The sequence below is a fragment of the Stegodyphus dumicola genome, chromosome 6 (genome assembly GCF_044657685.1).
Source record: "Stegodyphus dumicola isolate Sdum_Otavi_A_Nest chromosome 6, ASM4465768v1".
NCBI classification, from domain to species: domain Eukaryota; kingdom Metazoa; phylum Arthropoda; class Arachnida; order Araneae; family Eresidae; genus Stegodyphus; species Stegodyphus dumicola.
The window spans coordinates 71751159-71777282 of record NC_140773.1 but is presented as its reverse complement, the minus strand read 5'-3'; the positions used below and the strand labels follow the sequence as shown (position 1 = coordinate 71777282).

Sequence of the window (26124 nt, the reverse complement as noted above, 5' to 3'; positions counted from 1 at the left end):
CAACAATTCGGGTATCCTGTTCAGGCGATGAAATTTTAGTAGGAGAGCAACTCCGGAAAGTTTTACGACATATTGCCTCAACCTAAGTGGGCTACGGGGAGTTATTCATTCCGCCAAACGATACAACGACGCGGCGGGATGATTTACATTTAATAACAAGCGCCATTTTGTGTTACCTCAGCTTCGCTGAGCAATAAAATTCAGAAGTATATTTTATTGCTTCGCGGGTTGCATTCACAGAGGGTTTATTTTTAGTTAGACCTTTTGTACGGTGGTTTAGGCACTGCCATACAGAACACAGATAACGGAAGAATTAAGAGAGAGAGAGATGCGTTGTTTTTTGACTTCTTTCAAGCGATGCTCTTATCTGCAACGGTAATCACGGTTTAATGTGTAGTAATAACCTCTTGTTCCTAAAATGAGAGTCGGTGTTAAAAGAACGGAATATGTAAATTTAGACCTCAATTTTCACGCCGGCACTTATGGACGTTCTTTGTGAAAGATTTTAATATCTGACTTTAACATTATGAGTGCTAGTCATAGAGAAATGTTTTCTTTTCTAGATGTAACATAAAATAACGGGTTCTCTTTTCAAAAATATTCTTGAAATACAAATAGAGCATCTCTGTACTAAGCTTCTTAAATAAGAATGTTGTGTTAAAAAAGAATTAAAACATTTTATTTGTTTAACACTAATAAAAGTTTTTAAATCTACTTTGTGCAAAACACAATTTTCATATTTCATAAATATGGATTTATCATAATATAGTAGAAGTATTAGTTTTTGTAATATACAGATAAAAAATACTATATTTATCTCTTTTAAGTAAGTATTTATAAATTTTCCTGGCTAAACTCCTATTAGAATATCTTACTTAATTTACTAATCAATTCAATTTAAGACATAAAAATAATTTGTACAAAGAAAACCTTATCTCTATTTTAATTAATGGTATAATTTGTGTAGTGCCTATTAACATAATTTTGCCCCTAACTGTTATTTACAGAAATTGCGTAAGCATTTTGTGAGTTATCGCTCTTGATTTGTTTAACTATTAACACTCAACGCAAATGCAAAATTTTAAACATAACTTTATTAGCACTCTTAGTAGATTTTACAAAACGTAAGCTAAACTGAGTCTTTCCTACTAAACTTACTACTGGCTTACTTTGGTGACACATTTCTGATTACTTACAACAACGTATTTATCAACAACAGCCTACAGATCGTATTTATCATTATTTTAGTAATGTTATACGCAGTTTTTGCACTTATTATTTAATTTGTTCAATTTTTTAATGCGCTTAATTTTATGTAAATAATTAATTTTCAGTAAAGTTTCAGATTCACAGAAAGAAACGATTAGACAACCTTTGAAACCAAATCTAACTGCGAGAGAAAGAGCTACAATGCGCGAGATTCATTCTAACCCGGATATTGTCATTTCAAAGGCCGACAAAGGTGGCCAGATAGTCGTCATGGATAAGAACACTTACATCGATGGTGTCACTAAACTCTTAAACGAAGGACCATATAATCCGATCCCTAAAGATCCTTCACCTTCGGACTTATCCAAAATAAAAACTGCGATCAAATCTTCGCAAATCATTTCAAGCAACTTAAAACATTCGCTTATCCCATCTGTTGCGAATTGTGCCAGATTATATGCTCTTCCCAAAATTCATAAAAGTGGTATTCCTTTCCGCCCTATTGTATCAAATTTAGGTACTGCCTCGTATCCATTAGCTAAATATTTAGTTTCTAGATTTTCCACTCTATTAGACAATAACATTTACACCATAAAAAATTCAATAGAGTTTGTAAAAAAGGTTAAAAACATTTCTCCTCGTAATTTACTCATGGTTTCTTTTGATGTAAAATCATTATTCACCAATGTCCCAGTGGAGGGTGCATTAAGATGTCTAGAAACCAGACTTCGCGAATTTCATTTCTCTTGCATCGAAATTGATGAGCTAATTTCTCTCACTCAACTCTGTTTGAAACAAACACATTTTGTTTTCCAAAATAAATATTACAAGCAAACTGAGGGATTAGCCATGGGAAGCCCCCTCAGTCCCCTCCTGGATGATATCTACATGCATTATTATGAATCAAAATTGTTTGAAACTTTAAACTTCCCGGCATGGTTCCGCTACGTAGACGATACTTTTACCCTGTTTGAAGGTAATAAAGATGATTTAAATAGAGTTCTTTCAACAATGAATTCTATTGATCCTGCTATTCAGTTCACTTTTGAACTTAAGACTTGCAATTCTCTTCCGTTTCTCGACATTCTGGTCACACGTAATACATCCAACTTCAGTACTACAGTTTACCGTAAACCTTCATCGGTTTGCCTTCCACCACACTTTAAATCATGTCATCCGACTAAACAAAAGTTAGCTTCATTTTATTCCTATGTTTTCCGTGCTCTTCAAGTTTGCTCCTCCAAACTAGCCCTTGATGAACTAAATTATTTAAAAGCAATAGCTATTGACAGGGGCTTTTCACCCAACATTATTAATCAAGCAGTTAAAAAATTCTCATCTCAACACACTAAAAGCCACACTCTTATTTTAGGAGATTATAAAAATTCTGTTGCCATTCCCTTCTTTCCATCAATTAGCTATAAAGTTGCACATGTTTTGCAGAAATTTAACTTTCGGGTTGTTTACTCTCCCATCAATAAAATTCCAACTTCTATACTCAAGGACCCCATTCCGGATATGAATTCCTGGGGTATTTATAGGATTCCTTGCCAGTGCGGTTTAATTTACATTGGCCAAACTAAGAGAGCCTTAAAATTTCGCGTCAAAGAACATGAGGCATATGTTAGAAAAAAGGAAACACTGAAGTCTTCTGTTGCTCAACATTGTTGGTCCGAAAATCACACTTTCAATTTTTCTGCTGCCAAAATTATTCAAAAAACATCTTCCATCGGAGAACTGGATTTTCTAGAGGCATTTCACATTCATAAAAATCTTTCTGTTCTAGTTAACGATCCTAATTCCAATCCAAATTTGCCTTCGGCTTTTAGAGAAATTATGTTTTAGTTCTGGTTTCGCCAACAGATGGCGCCACTTGCTTATTCTTGTCCAGGCTTTCTTATCTTATCTAAACATTATTTCCTGTCTTGTTCATTTGCGGTTTTGCAGCTGAAGATGATGGTTCGGTAAAACCATCGAAAGTAGTCCTGTGAAAATTTTGTAAATTAACGCTGATTTTTGTTGTTTGACTTCTGAATTAGTATTTATTCGGCGTGTTATTGTGTCTTAATTATTTTCAGATAAATAAGAAATATTCCCAGTACCAAATAAAAAATTGCCGCCTCAAAAGGCTTGCGCCCTGGGGCTAAAGCCCATTTAGCCCTGTGGTTAGGGCGGCACTGCTCACAGACAGGAACGCAATCTGTGAACTTAAAATTCGGATTATTTTCTTTCAGTTCACAACATTGCGAGTGGATAGATGGCAGCAGTAATTATCCATTATGTTCCATTATGTTAATAATGCATGGCGCTCTGTGATAAAAACCTTAGTTTGTAACGAAAAAGCTCACGAATAGAAGACAGAGGCGTAGCTAGGGTTTTCAGCGCCCGGGGACAACTGAAGATTTTACGCCCCTTTCTCTGTGCCAAGAATGGAACGCATTTCATTCTAAAATTTCGTAACATCAGTTTGGCGCCCCCTGAATGATGCGCCCGGGGACAGATGTCCCCCCTTGCCCCACCCTAGCTACGCCACTGATAGAAGATAAAACACAGATTGGGGCCCTTTCCCAGATCGTTCTTATTTAAGCATGAAAGAAGAATTATTCATCAAAGAAGATAAAAAAGATTCATTTAGTCACATAATGTGTATATTTATTATACTGGCTTCGGGTAAAATGAGAATACACTAAATAATCTTCTCTACATATAATAAAGAAAGAGTCTGTGTGTCTTTCGTTCGTGCTGCGTATAAGCTAATAGACCCAGGGCTACGAAATTTGGTACATAGGTGCATCTAGACAAGAACCAGTGCACCTCGAAGCGATTTTTTCAAAATTCGAATCAGATTTTTTTAAATTTTATCGCATCATTTTGAATAGTCTCATTTTCTTGGAAAAATGAGGGCGATAATTCTGTGCAGTTTTCAAATTTAATGTTTCTCTTGGATACTGGACGTTTGTTGAGAGAAGGGAACAGGAAGTTGGTTAATTTATTTATTAGGACAATTAATATTTGTATTAAGGAATATAGCTTATTTCATTATAATTTTGTTATATGTAATACATTTTTTTATGAAGTTGTTCTGCAGAGTAGAATTCTGCGCAGTTTTTAAATTTAACATTTGGTGTACCCTTCTGGCACTTTTCCGGTGCATTTAAAAGCCCGACGATGGCTGGCCTCGTAACTGCTAGTATTATATAAAAGAATTCAGTTTAATTTTTATCGGCATGCAAGTATGTGTGTCATTGGCATTGCGGATGAATATAATGGTAGCCACAAATAAGAATTCTATTGTTTTAAGAACAGAAAAGGAACACATTCGTATCAAAAGGAGAGTTTATGAACTATTATAATTTAAAATAGAAGTTTATCAAGCATATATATGTAGAATTTGACTTAATTCACAGCATGAGAGCACGAAGTAATATTTAAATGGTTTATTTAATAGGAAGAAATAAAAGTAATTAAGAAAAGTATATAAAGATGAAGTTAACGGTATGCAGGATTAACATAATGATGTAAAGGCATAACATCGAAAGCACAATTAAAGTTTATAAACTCTTGAAGACGTGTGAGCCGTCTGCTCACGTCTGCCCTCCACTCTCGACCAGGTCTCAGCGCTGTCTGGGATGATTCTTACTGCGCTGGGTGATGCTATACTGATGACGTCATAACGGGCAATTCTCATTCAGCATTGGACGGTATGATTTCCCACAGCTTCGGCCAGCCTGAAGAGGCATCGTCCTCGATGTCTGTTGAATGGACATCACTATCATGTACCTGCAAAGAGAATAAAAAAACAAAAGGGAAAAGAGAGTATCAGGTCCTTAGGCTTTGCTGATACAAACATCAAATCAATTTGACCATGGCTTCATATGGTCAGCCGCAGTAGATGTCAAATTTGGTCCTTCATGGCATCCTACTTTCTCGACTTTATATCTGTCATTTGATCTTACAGCTATGATTTTATACGGTCCATGAAATTTAGGTCGTAGTTTCAAACCAGTCCCATATTGAGTTCTCTGAATGGCTACCAAGTCGCCAATCTTGTATAGTTTCGGTTTCTTACGCTTCTTGTTGAATTGTTTTCGATTCTCTTCTTGAATCTTCAAAATGTTGTTTTTCGCATCTTCTCTCATTTCATCACGTTCTTGTATCAATTCCTTTAAATATTCTTCATTCAATATCTCACTAATTCTCAAATCTTCTTTCTTCTTCATTTTCGTGCCTATGAGAAGCTCAAACGGTGAATATTACGTACTTCTCGTAGTCGTACTGTTGATTATCCTCTGGACATCTGAAACATACTTAAAACATTTCGTTGAATCTTCATGTGATAATTTTGACAAAACAGGAATCAAAATTCTATGAATTCGCTCAATTTGTCCGTTACCTCTTGGAATACCGGTAGTAATTTTGACATGTTCTATTCCTTCTTCAGTACAATAAGCTAAAAATTCTTTCGATGTGATTCTTTCTACCTCGATCTGAAATGATTCTGGCTGGATTTCCAAATACAGTTTGTTGTTGCTTCAATTTTGAAATAACTTCTTGTGTAGTTGGTGATTTCACTGGATAGAACCAAGTAAATTTCGTAAAAGCGTCGACAACAGTTAGAATGTGTTGGTATCTCTTGTTCGTCGATGGAAGAGGTCCAATAAAATCGATATGATACGTACTCAAGGGAACGTTTTCTTTCGGTACAGGATGAAGAAATCCTTCTGCTTTTCCTTGCTTCTTGTTGTACAGTATACATTCTATACAGTTAGCAATTACTTTTTCAACTTTGCATTTCAGTCTGGGAATATAGAATTCTTGCTCTACAGCATTCACAGTTTTATCTACAGCAAAGTGACCTTTTTTATGTACCTTCTGTATGATTTCGTTCTGTAAGGATTCTGGCACTACTAGAAGATCTTTACCATTTTCAAATTTGTACAAAATATCATTTCTCACGAAGAATCCATTTTCTTCTCCCTTATCAACTAAATTCTTGATTAACTTCACATGTTCATCTTCATTCTGTTGTTGTGCTAACCGAATCTTTTCAGTTACATCGGATGTGTATGATGTTAGAATTAAAGCATTTCTACTTAGAGCATCAGCATGTTTCATTTGGCTTCCTGAACGATGTACAATTTCGTAATCGAATTCTTCAATAAACATTGCCCATCTCGCAATTTTAGGAGTTAAATCTTTCTTATCTAAAGTTTTCTGAAAAGCACTACAATCAGTTACAATTTTGAATTTAGTCCCTAACAAATAGTTTCGAAATTTCTTCAGAGCTTCTATTACTGCAAGGGTTTCTAATTCGTAACTACAGAGTTTCTCTTGCTGCGGTGAAGTCTTCTTACTCATATACTGGATTGGGTGATAATTACCATCATCAGACAATTGGAGTAATACCGCACCAAAGCCTTGACTACTAGCATCAGTATGGAGTTCTAATGGATATCCTTGCCTAAATATGTGTAGAACAGGTGCCTGAGAGAGAATTTCTTTTAATCTGCAAAAAGCTTCCTGTTGTTCGGAATCGAACTTAAAACCAATACCTTTTCTAAGCAAGTCGCTAAGAGGTTTAGCTATTTTAGCATACTGAGGAATGAATTTACGAAAATATCCCGTTAGTCCTAAAAAGCTTTGTAGTTGTTTACAGTTACGCGGTTGTGGAAAGTTTCGAACAGCAACAGTTTTGGAAGGTGATGGTCGAATAGTTCCGTTTTCAATTACATGTCCCAAAAATTCAATTTTACGTTTTAAGAATTGGCACTTTTTGAAATTTATTTGTAATCCATACTTCGAAGCAGTTTTGAATACTCTTTCTAATTTGTCTAAACATTCAGCTTCATCATTAGCCGGTATGACTATATCATCCATATAAATAATTAGTACACCTTCATTTAGCAAGTCACGAAATACTGAATAAATATACCTTTGAAAAACATTTGGACTAATACATAAACCAAAAGGAGCTTTAAGAAATTCGTAGATACCATTATGTGTTACAAAAGCGGTATATTTGGTGCAATTTTCGTCTATGTCTACATGGAAAAAGCCATTTTTCAAATCTAGTGTCGTGAAGACTTTTGATTGTTCTAAGCGATCAAGTACTTCCGGAATTAAAGGCAGTGGAAATTTGTCTTTAATAATCTTCTTATTTAATTTCCGATAATCTATACATAAACGTTTCGAATTATCAGGCTTGTTACACAAAACAATAGGCGCCGAATAATTAGAACTGCTAGGCTTTATTATGCCCTCTTTCAACCATTCCTTAATTTGATCGTCAACAACTTTTTGTTCCGCGAAAGACATGTATTTTCTATTTTGACAGACAGGAATATCATCGCATAAATTTATTTGCATCTTGAAGTCAGATCGTCTATTTTTCCGAGGCTGGTACGAATTAATTAAATTACACAGTCTTTCTTTATGTTCTACATTCGAAATATGCGATAAATCAATCTCGTTGACAGAAATAGCATTCACCAGATGTGAAAGGTAATTAAGCGTCGCGCTACTTCCGCTTTCGGGACTTTTGTTTACATTAACAGAGACGCCAGACGATTGCGAAGGATCATAAACATTCTTCAATGAGACAGCAATATTCAAATTTCCCATAACGCAACGAACGTTAGAATTTCGATATGACTCAGCAGTTATCAAGTTTACATTACTTTTATTCCGATGAGAAATTATTTGAAGGCCATTCTCGGTAAAAGAGAAGTTAAACTGATTCAATACATCTAAACCTAATACAATTTGATTACATAATGACTTAACAACATAAATTTTCGTACGAAGTGAAAAACTATCAATTGAAATATCAGAAATGAAAAAGCCGATGGGGTACGTTTGCTTTGATTCAATTCCGTTTAATGTGATATCGCTACAATTTAAATTAGGGGTACCAATCTGCTTGTGTAACTCTAAGCTGCATATCGTTACATCTGAACCAGTGTCAACTAAACTATTAACTAAATGATTATTTATTTCTACAGTCTTCATAATTCTATCCTTGTCACAAATTCGTTGTAATAAAGCTGCTTGTTGTGTCTCGGGGGTCTGCTCTGGACAGTTCGTTGAATAATGCCCGAACTTCTCACATTTTATACATTTTACACCCTTTGATTTGTTTACACAATGCTTAGAATAATGCCCAAATTCCTAGCAATTAAAACATTTGACCTTATTAACGTTAGATTGATTTCGGTTTGATGACGAAAGCTTACTTCTATCTTTAACTTGAGTGTCTACTTTCGGTTTCGGATTTTTAAACTTATCATTGTCCGATCTCATTTTATCATAAATTTTAAGCCTTTGTTTAAATTCAGATATTGTTTCGCAACCATATAATATCGTTTCCTAACCACAGAATCGGGAATACCATCAATAACATATTTAATTAATGAAGCATCTTCAATGTTACCTCGCGAACACATTTCTTTCATTTTCAAAAAATACTCATTTAAAGATTCATTAGGCATTAATTTACGTTTACATAACATTTCATGCAACTCAGCAGAATTAAAAGCTTTACCATATTCAGATTTCAAAAGCTTTTTTAACTTGCACCAGTCATTAACTTTAGGTTCACTCTGAATAAATAGTTTCGCTTTACCTTTTAATGATCTTTTAGCAAAAACTAATTTATGCAAATCACTCAATTTCAAAGAGTTTATAACATCTTCAAATTCATCAATCTATTTATCAACATTTTCATATGCATTACCAGAAAAAGGATTAACAATACTTTCAATATCAGAAAAACTAAGATGAGGTTTAAAATGATCTTGAATTGGAAGCTGCATACTGTTATTTACTTGAGACTCATTAAAACCAGGATTGTCTCTTTGATTATCATCAAGCATTACTTCAGAAATTTTATTAATAGTTTCATTTTCAATATCACTATTTTCTTCATGCAAAATATTTTCAAATAATACAGATAAATCACATAGGTAAGAGACAATTCGGGTTACGACTTCCGTTTTTAAACCTTCTGAATTTATGCACAATACATTGCAAACTTTAATTAACTCATTCAAAGTAAAACTATTCTGCACTGTATCTATTTTCTTATTAAATTCTTCAGAATCTGGTTTAAATATAAAGCCAGAAAATTCACGTAATCTTTTCCGGTTATTTCGATCTCCATAAGTATTAAAAATAAGCTTATGCAAACTTTTGATTTCAGAACTTTTACGGTTCTTTAAAGCTGCTTCCAATTCTGGAATTTCTACTAACTTCATATTGGAAAGAAAGTTTTGTACTCACCCGTCAGATGATCGTCGTCAATTGGGTAATCCACACTTTATACGAGTAATCCAATAAATCGAATAACTTTCACTCAGTAGTTCAAAGGACAGTTCTACTACTCGCACATTTTGGAATTCGAGGCCGCACGGTTGGTCGCCATATTTTTTTGTAGAATTTGACTTAATTCACAGCATGAGAGCACGAAGTAATATTTAAATGGTTTATTTAATAGGAAGAAATAAAAGTAATTAAGAAAAGTATATAAAGATGAAGTTAACGGTATGCAGGATTAACATAATGATGTAAAGGCATAACATCGAAAGCACCATTAAAGTTTATAAACTCTTGAAGACGTGTGAGCCATCTGCTCACGTCTGCCCTCCACTCTCGACCAGGTCTCAGCGCTGTCTGGGATGATTCTTACTGCGCTGGGTGATGCTATACTGATGACGTCATAACGGGCAATTCTCATTCAGCATTGGACGGTATGATTTCCCACATATATATATATGCAAGTTAAAAAATATTGAAATCGAAATTCTAACTTTAGGTTGCAAGTTTTGAATTTTGGCTGTCCATTTAGATTTTTTTTTTTCTGAGTTTGCATCGTAAAAATAATAACTAATTACAAAAAATCGCTATAAACTGCCTTATTTCAAATTTAATCCTCCTCACATGATACTTATATAACGTTAAACGCTTCAGGTAATAATAACTTTAAATTTGGGAACCGAAGTTTAAAATTAACGACTAAGAATAAAGTTGAACTAAGACTAAATTATTCTGAATCACATATTCATCGCAGACACGTTGCATTCATTCATCGCTTTACTGCCTTCCAATGTTGCTTTGCGCTACTGCACTTTCTTTCTTCACATTTTAATTACCAGTGCTTTGGGTTAATTTATATGATTACGGAAAGCCTCCAAGGTTGAATGCCTAAGATGAGGGATGCCTTCGTGGAGGGCTTGCTAAGGTAAACTATTTGTGCGCCCAAAACCGTATCATGCTGCCAACATTTCTTAAAAGTTAAATTGCTATCAATCCATGTTTCATCAATGTAAACGATGTGGCATTCACTTGCCCCGAGTTTCCTCATTTCGGGTAAATAATTGTTCCTCCAAAATAAAATGTGAGGTCTTTCGATAAGAATTTTATTATTATTATTATTATTATTATTATTATTATTATTATTAACGCATTTCTTCAAGCGAAAATTCATTGAACGCAAAACTTTGCACAAAGAGTCTTTTTGCCACGGAAAGTCTATTTTTTGCCTCAAGACAGGCAGTAATTTCCGCACAGATGGCGCTTTCTTTTCTTTGACGTAAAAGTCTTGTATTGTCTGCCATATAACGCATTTGTCATTACATTGAAACTAAAGGACCCCCTATTTTCTCAAAACCTAGAAGATTATGTCTAGAATTACTTCAAGCTGCTCTCCAAGAGTTTGACTTTCCCCTATCAAAAGGCATCATTCAGCCTTCAAAAAGTCCTTGGGCAAGCCCTCTCTCTGCATATGGTTCGTAAAGCAAATGGTTAGGTTAGGTTAGGTTAGGTTATTTAATTAAGGCAAAGCCTCGAGGGCTATCTGCCTAAGGGAAGGGATGCCTTCGTGGAGGACTTTCTAAGGGAAACTGGCTCGTATACACGTTACACATGGGGAAAACCACGAAAACACCCATGCAGCCAGCCCGTTCGCGGGATTCGAACCTCGGACCGAACTACCAGTGTTCAGCGACTTTACCGCTCGGTCGCTGGTGGGCTCCGTAAGGCAAATGGAGACTGGCGACCATGCGGGGAGATTATCATCGCTTAAACGCGGTTACCATCTCGGATCGGTATCCCGTACCCCATATCTCAAATGTTTCCAGGAAAGAACATATTCTCAACTTGTTATTTATTATTTAGCCCGTGCCTATCATCAGATCCCTGTTAACCCTGCAGACATTCCGAAAACGGTCGTCACTACCCCTTTTGGTCTTTTTGAATTTTTGACTATTTTTGATTTTACTTTGCGTTTGTGTTACGTAATTCAGGCCAAACTTTCCAACGTTTTATACATGAAGTTTTATTTGGATTGGGTTTTTGCACCCCTTATTGTGACGACATCCTTAGTGCATCGACTAGTGAAGAAGAGCACATCCGTCATCTTCGTCAAGTGTTTGATCGTTTGTAAAAACACGGTTTGACCTTAAACCCTAACAAATGCGTACTCGGAAAAACATCTGTTTCCTTTTTAGGTTTCCTCATTACTGCTTCAGGTGTAAAACCCCTACCTGAAAACAAACGCAATTGCCGACTTCCCAATACCTACCACTATTGTCGAGCTCAGACGTTTCTTAGCCATGATAAACTTCTATCGCCGCTTCTTACCAAAGGCAGCTGAAATCCAAGCTTCACTAAATGAACTCTTAAAAGATTCACGTAAAAATGATAAACGCTCCGTTTCTTAGAACGACGAACTGAATCAGGCATTTGAAAAATCTAAACACGACCTTGTTAATGCTGCAACTCTCTTCTACCACTCTCCTAACCAAAAGCTGAGTATTATGGTTGACGCTTCTGACATTTCCATTGGAGCTGTCTTAAACGTTCGGCACTCTAATAACGACCAGCCGCTACGATTTTTCTCACGTAAGCTATCCCCCACCGAACAAAAAATACAGCACATATGACAAAGAGTTATTAGCTATTCGAACAGGATTAGCTATTCGAACAGGATTCGAGCAACTGAAGAAGGTTCATCAAGCCGAGATTTAGTTGCAAGTTTTCCACCATTTGGCGAAAACTATTATAATGCTATTGAACAGTTAAAATCCCGTTTTGCTAAAGATGAACTATTAATTCAAACTTATGTTCGTGAACTTTTAAAGCAAGCGAAAAGTGGCGAAAATTTTACTTTGCGGATTCTTTAGGATAAATTGGATACTCAGCTGCGAGCATTACAGACTTTAGCATTACAGACGTCTGAAAAATATGAAGCAATGTTATATCCTTTAGTAGAATCAGCTCTGCCAGAAGTTCTCATCAAGGAGTGGAAACGCACACATAACCGTGTAGAAAATAAAGACAAGATGAACATGTTAGGAAATTTATTAGAATTTCTTCGTTTGGAAGTGGAAAGTGAAAAGCGGCTACAACTTGCTCGATCAGGGTTTGCGAATGATCAATTTGAAAAATTTAAAACGAAAGAAAAAATTCCTACTGCAGCTTGTATTGTATCTAATGAAAAGCAAAGAGCTGAGAAAAATGACAAACATTGTTTATTTTGTAATTAGTCGTTTCATAATACCTCAGAATGTTTTAAGGCTGCCGAGATGTCATTGGAGGCGAAAAGGGAAACATTGAAGAAAAGGGAAGCTTGTTTCGTCTGTTTGAAACCAGGACACAATTTTAAGATCTGCAAAGCTTATTTAAAGTGTATTATACGCAAGAAAAACACCATAGCATTATGTGTCCAAATATAAATCAATCAGAACAAGACAAACAATCTGAATCGGATAGACAGGTTCTTTCGTCACCAAAAAATTCCCCAACGTTATTGTTAACTGTATTGGTGAAAATCATTAATGGTGACAAGTCCGGAATCGTTCGTGGATTATTTGATACTGGTGCTCAGAGATCTTTCATACGAAAAGATATTGCGGAGAAACTAGGATTGAAACCTGTAGATCAAGAAATGATGAGTCATGGATTTTTTGGGGGCAGTGAAACTAAACAAGAGTCCCACAATGTCTACAATATTACATTACAAAGCTTATGTTCAAATTTCAAGTACACTATTTCAGTTTTGGACGAAAAGAAGATATGTGGTGCGATTCCACGTGTAGAGGATCCTGATATTTATCCAATTTAGAAAAAGAAAAATATACGCATAAGTGATACAGGAAAATATGTGCCTGAAATAGGTTTATTAATAGGAGCTGATTATCTTGGCGCATTGTTGACTGGGAGAATTGAGCCCATTGATAATAATTTGGTAGCTATTAAAACAAAACTTGGATGGACGCTTCAAGGTAAACAAAGAAACTACTCAAAATCTTTGGAGAGTATTGTATATGATAATAATTTAGATTTGACGGAGTTATGGAGCCTAGATGTCATCGGTATAAGATGTCCTACAGAAGTAAAGTCAAGGCAGGTAACCGATGAAGAAACGGTAGATTTTTTCCGTAAAACTATTAAAAGAAACGAAGACAAAAGATATGAAGTATGTTTGCCATGGAAAAGTGGACGTCCAGAATTAGAAACGAATAAAGAATTAGCCACTAAAGGGTTAATGTCAACTACCAAAAATCTCATACGATCTGGACATTTAAGAGAATACGATGATGTGTTTAATGAGTGGGTTCGGGATGGAATTATTTAAATTGTAGATAAAGACTAGAAAAAAGGACACTATTTACCACACCACCTTGTGATAAAAACTGGTGTAACAACAACAAAAATTCGTCCGGTTTTTGATGTGTCGAAGAAAGATTCCAAAGGAAATTCCTTGAATAATTGTTTAGAAAAGGGGCCAAATTTATTAGAATTGGTGTCCAAATTAATAATGCAGTTTCGGTGTGTGTGTGTGTGATTATAGCAAAGCCTCGAGGGCTATCTGCCTAAGGGGGGATGCCTTCGTAGACGACTTTCTAAGGGAAACTGGCTCGTATACACGTTACACATGGGGAAAACCACGAAAACGTCCATGCAGCCAGTCCGTTCGCGGGATTCGAACCTCGGACCGAACTACCAGTGTTCAGCGACTTTACCGCTCGGCCGCTGGTGGGCCCTAATGCAGTTTCGGAAAAACGCAATTGGCGTCACGTCAGACATCAAAAAAGCATTTTTACAAATCAATTTGAATCGAAGGGATGAAACTGCCTCTACGAATATGCCTCTACGCCCTGCAGATAATGCTTCAGATTCCAGTGAAGATGATGATTCATCCCCCAAAATCCCAGATTTTGTTACTAGAGCTGGTCGACGTGTTAAAATTCCCAATAGACTTGATTTATAACTTTTGTTGCAATTCATAGGTATCCTACAAATTGCAAGGTGGGAGGTTGTTTGAGTAATACCAGCTACAACTCAACTCTGTTTAAGTTTTATGTTTTAAAAATAAGTTCTATCGTTTCTGTAAGAGTAACTGCTTCTAAATGTTTTGAAAATATCTGCAATTGAAGTGTTTTTTCATATTAAATCCATAGTTATTTTCGAATCCTTTAAAATATTGGCGTCCGCGACAGGATTCGAACCCTGCAATCTTCTGATTCGAAGTCAGACCTACAAAACCACCTTTTGCACCTCTTCCTAAGAACAGAATAAAGACTGCTACAGTTTTTGAAGTTTCAGGAATTGATCTCGCAGGCCCTTTGTATTTGCGTTCTGGGGAAAAGACATGGGTTGTACTTTTTACCTGTGCCATTTATAGGGCTGTCCATCTTGAATTAGTCAATTTCCTGTCTACAGAAGTTTTTATGGCTTTAAGAAGATTGTTTGCTCGAAGAGGTAGAGTACATATAATCTACTCTGACAACGGTACAAACTTCATTTCTCTAAGAAATTTAGATTGGGAGAAGATCATGTCGTTTCCCACTATCAAGAAAATGAAATGGAATTTTAACCCTCTAACAGCCGCCTGGTGGGGAGGATAGTGGGAGCGCGTGGTTAGAATGTTGAAAGAGATGCTAAGAAGAATTTTAGGCAGGAAAGGTCTTGACTATGAAGAGTTGGAAACTATTCTATGTGACTGCGAAGCTACAATAAACTCTAGGCCACTTACATATATTGAAGACAATTCTGAAGGTGTGAAGCCATCAATTCCCGCTTGTTTCTTACAAAGTATTCCTAGCAGTGAAACAACTGGTTTAGACGAAATTGACAGTAAAAGTTTAAATATAAGATTGCGTTTTGTGCAAAAATTAAGGCAGGATTTAAGAATGAGATTTCGGAATGAGTATTTAGCAATGTTGTTTCATAAAGGTAAGAGTCGGGAAGAATCTTTAAGAGTTGGAGAGGTCATTCTTTTAGAAACTGATGGCAAGCGTATCAACTGGCCTTTAGGAATCGTCATTGAAGTATTTTCTGGAGTCGATGGGCACTCAAGAGTTGCCAGAGTGGGAACAGCTGATGGAGAGAAGTTGAGACCATGCCAAAGACTTTATTCGTTAAAAATCAACAATTCGGAAAAGTTACCATTCGTGGCCCAAGATACTCGAAGGGATGAAAGTGCCTCTACGAATATGACTCTACGCCCTGCAGCTAATGATTCAGATTCCAGCGAAGATGGTGATTCCTCACCCAAAGTCGAAGATTTTGTTACTAGAGCTGGCCGACGTGTTAAAATTCCCAATAGACTTCATTTATAACTTTTGTTGCAATTTATAGGTATCCTACAAATTGCAAGGTGGGGGGGTTGTTTGAGTAAGACCAGCTACAACTCAACTCTTTTTTAAGTTTTATGTTTTGAAAATGAGTTCTATCGTTTCTGTAAGAATAACTGCTTCTAAATGTTTTGGAAATATCTGCAATTAAAGTGTTTTTTCATATTAAATCCATAGTTATTTTCGAATCCTTTAAAACTATTTATGCAGCTATAAAATATTTCAGGCATAATCTCGAAGGTCAACATTTCACGATATTTACTGATCATCGACCTCTAACTTATGCATTCACATCAAAATCAAATTCTGCTTCTCCGAGACAAATTCGTTATTTAAATTACATAACTCAGATATTCAGCATATATCAGGTTCCAGCAATGTCGTCGCAGATACTCTCTCGCGTGTTCAAGGCATCGATGCCAATGCACCACTTATTGCCCACTCGCAAGCCACCGATGAGGAGTTAAAACGTCTGATTGAAAACTCAAACTGCTCATTGAAATTCCAGTCATTACAACTTACTCAGGATCTCCAACTATTGTGCGATAGCTCTAACAACAGACTTCGACCTTATGTACCACTTCAGAAAAAAAGTTTTTGATTGTTTCCACAATCTATCGCATCCAGGTATCTGAGCTTCCAAAAAGCTCATACAAGAAAGATTCGTTTGACGATCCATGCTAAAGGACATCGCCAATTGTATTCGTTCTTACATCATGTGCCAATGTTCGACCCGGCACACACATAGCCCTTTGGAAAAAATCGTGATGCCCTCCGAAAGATTTGACCATGTTCAGATAGACATCGTCGGTCCTCTGCACCATCTGACGATTATCAATATCTACTCCCCTGCGTTGACAGATTTACTCGTTGGCCTGAAGCTTTTCCCATTCAGGACGCAGGACATCTCTGCTGACTCTGTGGCTCGACAATTCATCTCCGGTTGGATTGCACGATTTGGTGTGCCATCCATTTTGACTACTGATCAAGGTCGACAATTCCAGTCCCATCTTTTCGCTTCTCTGACATCTATGCTTCGAATACGCCGAATTCGCATTTCGCCATACCATCCTTCCGCCAACGGCTTAGTGGAACGTTTCCACCGCGACCTAAAAGCAGCTCTAAAGTCCCATAATGATACCCGTTGGACTACATCACTCCCTCTTGTGCTTCTTGATTTACGTTCTTCCTTCAAGCAAGACCGCGCAGGTATATCCGCTGAACATGTCTACGGCACACCCCTTCCTTTGCCATCTGAGTTCTTTCAGCCATTCTTTTACCAGACTTTCCGAGAGGCGATGAAGAAGCTGTCTCCGACTCCTACATCATGCCACAACAAATCCACCCCATTCGTATGCCATGCATTGAGCACTTGCACTCAAGTGTCTGTGCGAAACGACGCGGTAAAACCACCACTCAATCCTCCATACGATGGACCCTTCATGGTCTGTGCACGTAACAGTAAACATTTCACTGTTCTTGTACGCGACAAGGAAACCGTTCTGGGAATAGACAGACTGAAGCCTACCTTCTTCGAAGCTTCAAACACTCAGGTTTCTGTGACCAGCGATCCTCCTGCTACCTCAGACCCAACTGTTTCTCCAGATGCTCCTCCTTCGATCGACCTTACGCTTCCTCCCAGTTGTTCCACGATCGGGAAGACGTGTGCGCTTCAACACCAGATATTTATAAACTGATTTTTTTCATCGTACCTTTGGTACTCGGGGGGGAATACTGTGGAGAACTCTTTATTATTATTATTATTATTTGTCCACTGGCCCAAGAGAGGACGCTACCAGCTTTCTCCCTCTTCTCCACTAGGGAAAAATTCGAACTGGTTACTCTGTTCCTGGCTGCCGTTGGTGAAGCACGCGCTCACCTCTCTTCCGCTTCTGTCATGACTTTTTAACTACGTGGACTTGCTAACTATAAAAATGCTTATCGTGCGAACTGTAATCAATGTGACTGTGTATCAGTGAACGTGTGTTAAAATATATACTTTTTTCTAGTGTTAAATAAAAAATGTTAATAATCATCGAGCTAAGCTATCATCGTTTTATCTGCAACAAACCAAAAATGGCATCCATAGACAAAAGCCATAGACTAAAATTCTCTTTCTATTCTGACCTCCTTGCTCATACCCAGAGAATTAATTCGAATAATGGAAATAATTGACTGTAGCATAGAGAGTTATTCATATTGCGTCCACTCTCGTATACAGCAAGAAAAAAAAAATTAAATATGAAGAGCGGTCCTTATCAATTCCGCAAGATTTTCCATATACAATCTTACCACAATTCCACATAAAATGTAAACAAAGTATGGAAGCTTCGTAATCGATTACAAAGCGCAAAGCTAACAAGCGCCTGGCCCCAGCCACCACCCCTGTTCTTATTGGTTGCCGTTTATGACGTCAGGCTGAAAAGATTCCATTATCTGTTTCGTTTGAGTTATGTCAAGGGGAACTTATAACTACTTTGGATTTGGTTCTCTCCTGTGTTAATGTGAGTTTGTGCAATGTAACAGAATATTTGCAATTAAAACGAACCTAACAGTATAAGAAAATATATCGGCACATTTTATATAAATTGTTTAATCATGTTAATGGAATAGATAAAACTTTATAATGCGTAAATAGTGCTTGGCTAAGCAATCTGTATTCAATGCAATTCATAGCACTATACTGTTATTTAAGAAATGTATTTTATAATTTCATATAAAAGGAGACCATTAACAAGATTTGCTTCGTCAGCAATGTCAAGAAATAGCACTTAACTCTTACTGTGTAAATAATGTGTGCCGCAGTTTTCATGAATTAGCGGTTTATTTTACAGAAAAGTGTTTTTAAAAGTGATATAAATGTAAAATTTAGTTCTTTCTTTATAAAAATGAACTGTTTGATAATTAAATAACCTTCCTTTCATTTATTGCTTGTTATATAGAGATTGTTTGGTATCAAAATTGTTCGTTAGTCAGATTAATTTTTTACTTTCAAATCCTAGGCATTAATTTCTCCTCATTTATGGTTAAAAATAAGGTAAAGTGATAAGATACTTTTAAATCGAAAAATACTTATAATATCGTTTATTTGACTTTATCAATTGGAGTTATCATTCTTTTTTGTATGTATTATTGTTTTGTTTCTTAACTTTTATATCTTATAAAAAGTGTTTATTGTCAAATGACTTCAATATTCGTCTAATGACCAAAATACTGCTAAACGGTTATCGACTGCACATCGAATTGCACCTTTTTTCTAATATTATGTACATTAACTATATATTTCTGAAGCTGCTTTTTATTTTTGTAATTTTTTCGCAAATATGGCAAATTATTCCATTGCTTCGCCTGTTTCAGCGCTAAAATGATCTCGAGCTCAAGCTTTTGGCGCACAAAAATGCTGCAGAGAATTCTTTTCGTCACTGTATGACATCAGAAGTCGTGTCCAATAAGAGCTTGGGGTGGTGGCTGGGGCCAGGCGCTTGTGAAAAGACATCAGCTATTCGTCATCGATGGGGAAAGGACAGTCTGGGCCATCCGAAAAAGCGGCGACCGTTTCCAACGGGGCTTCAGAGACAGTAGTGGAGTTGAAGTGAAGTGAGGTAATGAGCGGAGTAGAACTTTTGTGCTGTTAAAACTTATTTAGTTACTCAATTGTTATTCTAAGCGACATTTTACAGAATAACAGTTACATCATGCATATCAGTCGCATTTGTTCTATAGTGTGTAGACGTCTTATTCAGCCGACTGTAAGCCCTTACAGAATTTCTTCTGTTCTCCTTTCTAGGAACCTAGCAACAGGTTTGGTGTATTATTGATTATCAACAGAGATAACATGTATCTGTATAGATCAATGTTATGTGCATTAGCTGAAGACGTAATTGCGTTAAACTTGTTTAATTGCGATAAAACGTAAAAATTCCTTTAAGAGGAAATATTTAAATTGGCATTATCGATCAGAAATTAACGTACTGTTTCAAAATTGTTTTCGACAAAATTTTTAATTTCCAAAGAAACTTAATTATCATATTTCAGGGGAAGCTAAATTGCTTTGATAGCATGTAGAGTTCCAGATTCGTAAACATAGTTTATAAGCCAGCATTGAAATTGCACCGGTTTCGAAATGATGGAATAAAATAGTGGAAATATATTTTGCTGTTATGATATTTTCTCATAATTTTCTTAAGTAGATATTTTCAGTGTCGAGGAATTGTACTGTTAGGAAAGTAATAAACTTTTACTGAAGAAAATTACTTCGCTCTAGTGTAGAATTGGGTGCCCCTTCAATTAGCGACAACTTTTTGTAAAATTTTGGCGATAAAATCTTATTTCTGGTTACCATGATAGTTTAACTTTGCTTTAACCTACTGATTTTTTAAAAATAAAAATAGATTGATGTGTACATGGTCAAATTTAAAGCAGTGCGCAATGCCTAGTTTATGCAATTCTGGGATGTTTTTTAAGTGAAAACAGGTCAATGTGTACCATACAGAGCTTATGCAATTCTTTGACTTCTTATTTTGGTTTTGTGTAGCGGCCATCTTGAAATTGTGTCTTCCTGGCGCCAATCTTGGCGTCAAAACAGAATCGCCAAAAAACAAGGGGCACCCAATTGTAAACTTTTACCAATTACTGTGTTTGCAGTTACAAACAGCTTCGATAATATGTTGATTTTAAATACCAAGCTTGAATTGGAGATCCATACACATGAAGTGCATCTAGCAAATCATGTAGGGTACCTACAAAAACACCCCTTGATTTTAAGTGACTGTAAATTTAAAATTCATTACAATATGTACTTTTATAGATTTAGGGTAAAATCCTAGTATACGGTACAACATTGTCACGATTTTGAAAATAGTCACTAAAATGAACCATTTACTACTCATCATAAATGCCATGTTTATTGCTCATCATAAAGTAGCCGAATCCTGTGTATATCATGTACTAGGATTAAACCTAGATACAGTTTCATATGGTATCAGTTTATTTCAGAACTTAATGTGATCTCTGAGACGAGGCATTACCTGATAACTATGATTGCGATAATCGAGTTCAGACCATACTCTTGGAAGCATATCCAGCAAGGTTGAGTTGATATCTTCAGTGGTGTATTCCTTCAGATCAATCATAGTTGAGGGTGGTGTAGGTATGTGCACTGTTTTATGTAATCTCCAAGAGAAAGGTCACAAACAATAATAATGTCAGGGGGCACTTATGGAGCATCATTCCATTTGGGCCAGTGCGACAGGTCTTTCTGTTCAGAAGGCTGTTGCTGAGAAATTTATGGACACTGCAGTACTAATAAGATGGTGTTCCATCATGTTGAAGAAGATAAATCTACCTTATCACCTAGTTGTAGCTTAGTATATATCTTTAGAAAAAATAAGACTATTCACTTTCTGTGGTGATATGGCACAAAACATGTTATGTTTTAAAGAGTGATATGCTGGAGATGAGTGCAGAACTGATCTCTTTGCATTGTTGATCTTTTTTTAACTGTGTCAGTGACTGCATGTGACAGGGTGGAAGTACTAGCAGTTTTTTAAGATCATGTGAGCTGTGCTTTTTTAGGATTTGTAGTTCTTTGCTAGCTTTGTGTATTGACATTTTTGTGCTGTGGAAAAAGGTTTGCTTGATCGAATCATTAACCAGATTTTGAATGATTTGATCAAGCAAACCTTTTTCCACAGCACAAAAATAGTTGCTCTGAATTTTCTTTTTAATGGTCACAGATGAATTTGTTCCTCAACTAAACTGGGCACAGCTTTAGGATTAGTCCTTTTTGGTGGAAATTTATTTTGGCGACTCTTGGGCACAATTAATGAAAAATGATGATAATCCTTAATATTCAGATGTTGCCATTTCTGCCCACTTACTTTTAACGAGTTTGCTAGGTAACAGAGCTTTGATGGCGGGAGGGATAAATTGCAAGTTTTTATTAAAGTTACTTTTGTGTTAGAAAAGCAAAGTATAAAAACAGAACTTTTAAAATGTTTTCTAAAAAGCCAAAATTTGATAGTTAAGACTGGTGCTTTATTGAACATATGATTCTTGACATTTTTTTAAATGTCAAGAATGTTTTTTTTAAATGTTAATATGTTTCACTATTAAACTTATAATTCTTGACATTTTTTTAAATGTTAACTCTGCATACTTAAAACTTCCCCCCCCCCAAAAAAAAGAACACATATTTTTAGTAGCATGAGATAAACTCTTGATGTTTTCTTTGCTAAGGAACCACATGCAAATTTAAACATCTTACATGTTTTTTAAAATGAGCCATGATCAAAATTACCATGGTGTAAAAATACTTTTTTGCTTCATTTCTTAAATTAGAACTACACCTATCTCCCGATTTACACAGAAGATGGGTTCTGCACAAAACCATGCAAATCGAAATCTTGGATTTTGCTTTGTAAAACGAAAAACGCACTTTAATGTGCATAATTTAGTCATTTATTTACATAGAAGAAAAGTAAGACATCTTAACATAAATAAAGTTATACTTCGTTCATAAAATGACAAATATATATAGGTAATAGGAGTACATATTTAATTTATTTGACATTAGGAAAATATAAGATCATTCAAAAAAACTACAAGTTTAATCACTGTCATCACTTTCATGAACTATTAGTCTTTTCTTTTTTAGGGCCCACCAGTGGCCGAGTGTTAAGTCGCTGAACACTGGTAGTTCGGTCCGAGGTTTGAATCCCACGAACGGGCTGGCTGCATGGGTGTTTTCGTGGTTTTCCCCATGTGTAATATGTATATGAGCTAGTTTCCCTTAGAAAGTCCTCAACGAAGGCATCCCTCCCCTTAGGCAGATAGCCCTCGAGGCTTTGCCATAATCACACACACACACACACTTTTCTTTATTATTAGTATGATGTTACTTTCATCGCTTGAGTGTTTTTTTATATGCTTCTGCTTCACTGGTTGACGAATTAGGAAAGATATCTGATCAACAAGACTTGTAGTGAAATCCGTAATTAACAATTGCCTAAGCTTTTTCCCCTAAATCTGTAAACCTCCTCATATTGAGTTAAGCACTTACTAAGCTCCCGTTGGAATTTCAGAGCTCATTCAACATTTGTGTCATATCGTAAAAAATGTTTACCTAATTTTCTTCCCAATTCACATCTTATGCTGATGACTCTTGCTGTGAATGTAATTGGTTCAGATTGTCTTCAGCAGAATCATTGTCTTCATCATGTTTATATGTTTCATGAATCATGTTAGCTTACTCATCCTCATTGAGTTCTTCATCAGCCATTATTTCTACAATATCTGCCTGAGCTAAATCCTCAAAACCTTCTCCTCCTATAATTTGGGCCAATTTAGTGATCTGAGAATATTCATCCTCTAATAGTAATCTATCATTCTCATCTTTAGCAGCATCCAGCCATATTTCTTTCCAGCATGCGTTGATTGTTTAATCTGATAACAGTACAAAGTCTGTAATCCGGACGTCCATTATTCGGAATGATCTATGATCTGGACCTCAAAGCCACAAACTTACGCATGTGCATAAAGCCAGTAAAGCATTTACTCATGCGCGTTTCCGATAGTGAAGAAAGTAACAGAGAATATTATTGAAAACGAAAAAATTTCGATTGACAAGTTAGTCGGTATTCTCGACACAGCAATTACAGGACTTGGACAGTGGAACTTTGTAACTGAACAAGAAATTCTATCTGTTTATAGAATTAAGGAGAAAGTATTAGCACAAAAAACGAAGCAACTTAAACAACTTGCAGTGATAAAAATGTTTACTAAAGTAAACAAATAAATATTAATCTTTTTTTTTTTTTTTTTGTAAATTTTGATACCCTTTAGATCATAATTGCTCTTTATTTCATAAATTACGGTTTCATATTTTTAATTGTATAATTTCTGCATGCCATCTTACCAGATTTAAATTGACGATCTGTAATCCGGAATCGCCGAAGTACCGATGAGTCCAGATTACGGACTTTGCACTGTATATAACAATCCAACATGCTTAACAAAATCTAAGGTTGCAAATTTCTTCCAAGCATCCATAAACATAAGAGATTCATTTGTTCTAAAATATACCTGAAGGTTTTTTTAATATACAATGCCTTAAAAGTCGAAATTATTCCTTGATCTAACAGCTGTAATAAAGAAGTTGTATTCTTTGGTGAAAAAACTTCTACATTTTCGTGTTGTAAATCTTGAGGATTTTTTTTTTTTTCGTGTGCAGTAATTATTTGTTACCAAGCGCCAAATTCACTTTTTTGCTAAGACCACGATAGAAGGCAAGTACCAGAAATTTGTATGCAGTCGATAAGGGTAATGAGGCTGCAGAAGCTACTAAAACTCAAAATGTCATTGTTATCTTAGCAGCCCTATTAAAATGTGTTAAAATAGCATTTTTATCTGAAAACTTTGATAGTTTAATGGGAAAAACGTGAACTTTAAAACAGTTATCAAATATTATATGATATTAATGATGTAAAAAAGAGAGAGACACTTGGAAATATTAGTTAATCAACAAATAGCAACCTGCATTGGCAAATTAGCTGTATATCTTAACAAATTTATCCATTAAAACATTGAATGTATATGGTAAAGAAACAAATATATGGCATTTATATAATTGATCTGAGATGTAGTTCTTTTAATTATCTTGAAGTAAAATATATTGTTCTTTTTTTTGATATTTTATAATAATATGTACAAAAAATTTGTTTTAAAGCTGCCAATTATGAATTTATCAAAGTGGAGAAAGCAGGAGAAAAGCAGAATATTGGGTTAATCACATTAAACAGGAAGAAAGCTTTGAATGCTTTGTGTGATGGGTTAATGAATGAACTATCAAGTGCCTTGGATACCTTAGAAAGTGATAAAGATGTGGGTGCCATTGTTCTTACAGGAAGTGAACGAGCTTTTGCAGGTAACTTTTCTAATATAACTATTATGTAAATTTTAATTTATAAATGTACAGAACAAAACATCTGAACAGTGATGCATGAAATATTTTACTGTAGCCTTTTTTTTTTTTTTTCTTCTCAGTTCACATTTGAAAGACTTATTTTAGTTATAATTGTAACGTTAATACATTATTTTTTTCTGTAATTCTAACTGAATTTTTATTATTATTTAAAATTTGGATGATTTCATGTAATAATTTATTTTATTTTATTATGTATTATAAATTTTAAATATTTGTAAGAAAGGAAACTGATTATATTATAATTATTACTTAATTCTTCAACTAGCCAAGGGTTTTTAAACTCCAAAGTTCCCAAAAATGCTACGAGAAAGTTTTTTATTTTTCCTTAGTATGATTAGAAATTGCACTTGCTCATTTGAACATGGACTCATTTTTGTATAATACAGTATTAGTGCCTTAAATGTTTGGAATCATTGCTAGATACATGTATATGTTTTCACTCAAAGGAGTTAGGAAAAATAATTTGGTACTTGCGTATTATCCCATCAACCCCAAAGTTGGACGAGATCCCACCAAAGTTGCATCAGTTTTTCTTACTGAATTTTAAAGCAGCTGATGCCTCTTTATTTAATAAACAATCAGTATTAGATACACTTCATTTTTATGCTTCATAAAAAGGCTTTCATTGATTTCTGATGTTTCGTTAAGCCTTCCGATTTTACCTGAATTTAAGAATACTATGAGTACAAACTTTCCACAGGTAATTATTCTAATCTATTATTCTTTTGTCGGCCATATTCAGCTGACTATACCATGTCCTTAAAATCATACCCATAAATTTGAAATTAATCTACTGCTTGCTGCTCTTTAGAAGACACATTCCAAATTTTAATCTTTTTTCAAAATACAAGGAAAAACAGTAGCAATAACTGTTAATTTGCATCCTCATTCGTAAAAATAAAATGTGGCTTATTGAGAATCAGTCAGAGTAACATCAGGAGAAAGTGCAGATGTTTTAAGTATGCTGCTATGTTTTTTTCTGTGTGGTCAGTATGGAAATGCATTAGCATTCTCTGAAAATGCATTCCCCCCAAGTACTATTCTTTATTATTATTTCTGCTAAACTCTTTTTCTATGCAAAAATTCCTAAAGCGACAATTTTAATGATTTCCAGACATCATGGTCATTGTATGCAAATAACCAATAGCCAAGGTTAAGATAAGCCTGTTATGTCTGCTCTTTGTAAAGGGTACAGATCAGTAGCAGGTAATGTCAAGAGTTTCCTATAGACAGCATTGCCTTCATGTTCAATCAGTTTACGGATGTGCATGATTTCCTCAGTACTCGTGGTGGCCAAGG

At 35.4% G+C, this 26124-nt stretch overlaps 1 protein-coding gene across 1 annotated transcript in view; it reads left to right on the top strand.

The window, feature by feature from the left end:
* Positions 1-19450: 19450 nt before the first annotated feature.
* The window catches only part of LOC118196555 (enoyl-CoA hydratase, mitochondrial-like), a 52417-nt gene continuing 45743 nt past the window's right edge, over positions 19451-26124 (top strand). The window contains exons 1-2 of the mRNA XM_035368016.2: positions 19451-19643; positions 24568-24765. Coding sequence (XP_035223907.1) covers positions 19538-19643; positions 24568-24765 — 304 coding nt within the window. The 5' untranslated portion in view covers positions 19451-19537. The remainder of the gene's footprint in view (positions 19644-24567; positions 24766-26124) is intronic.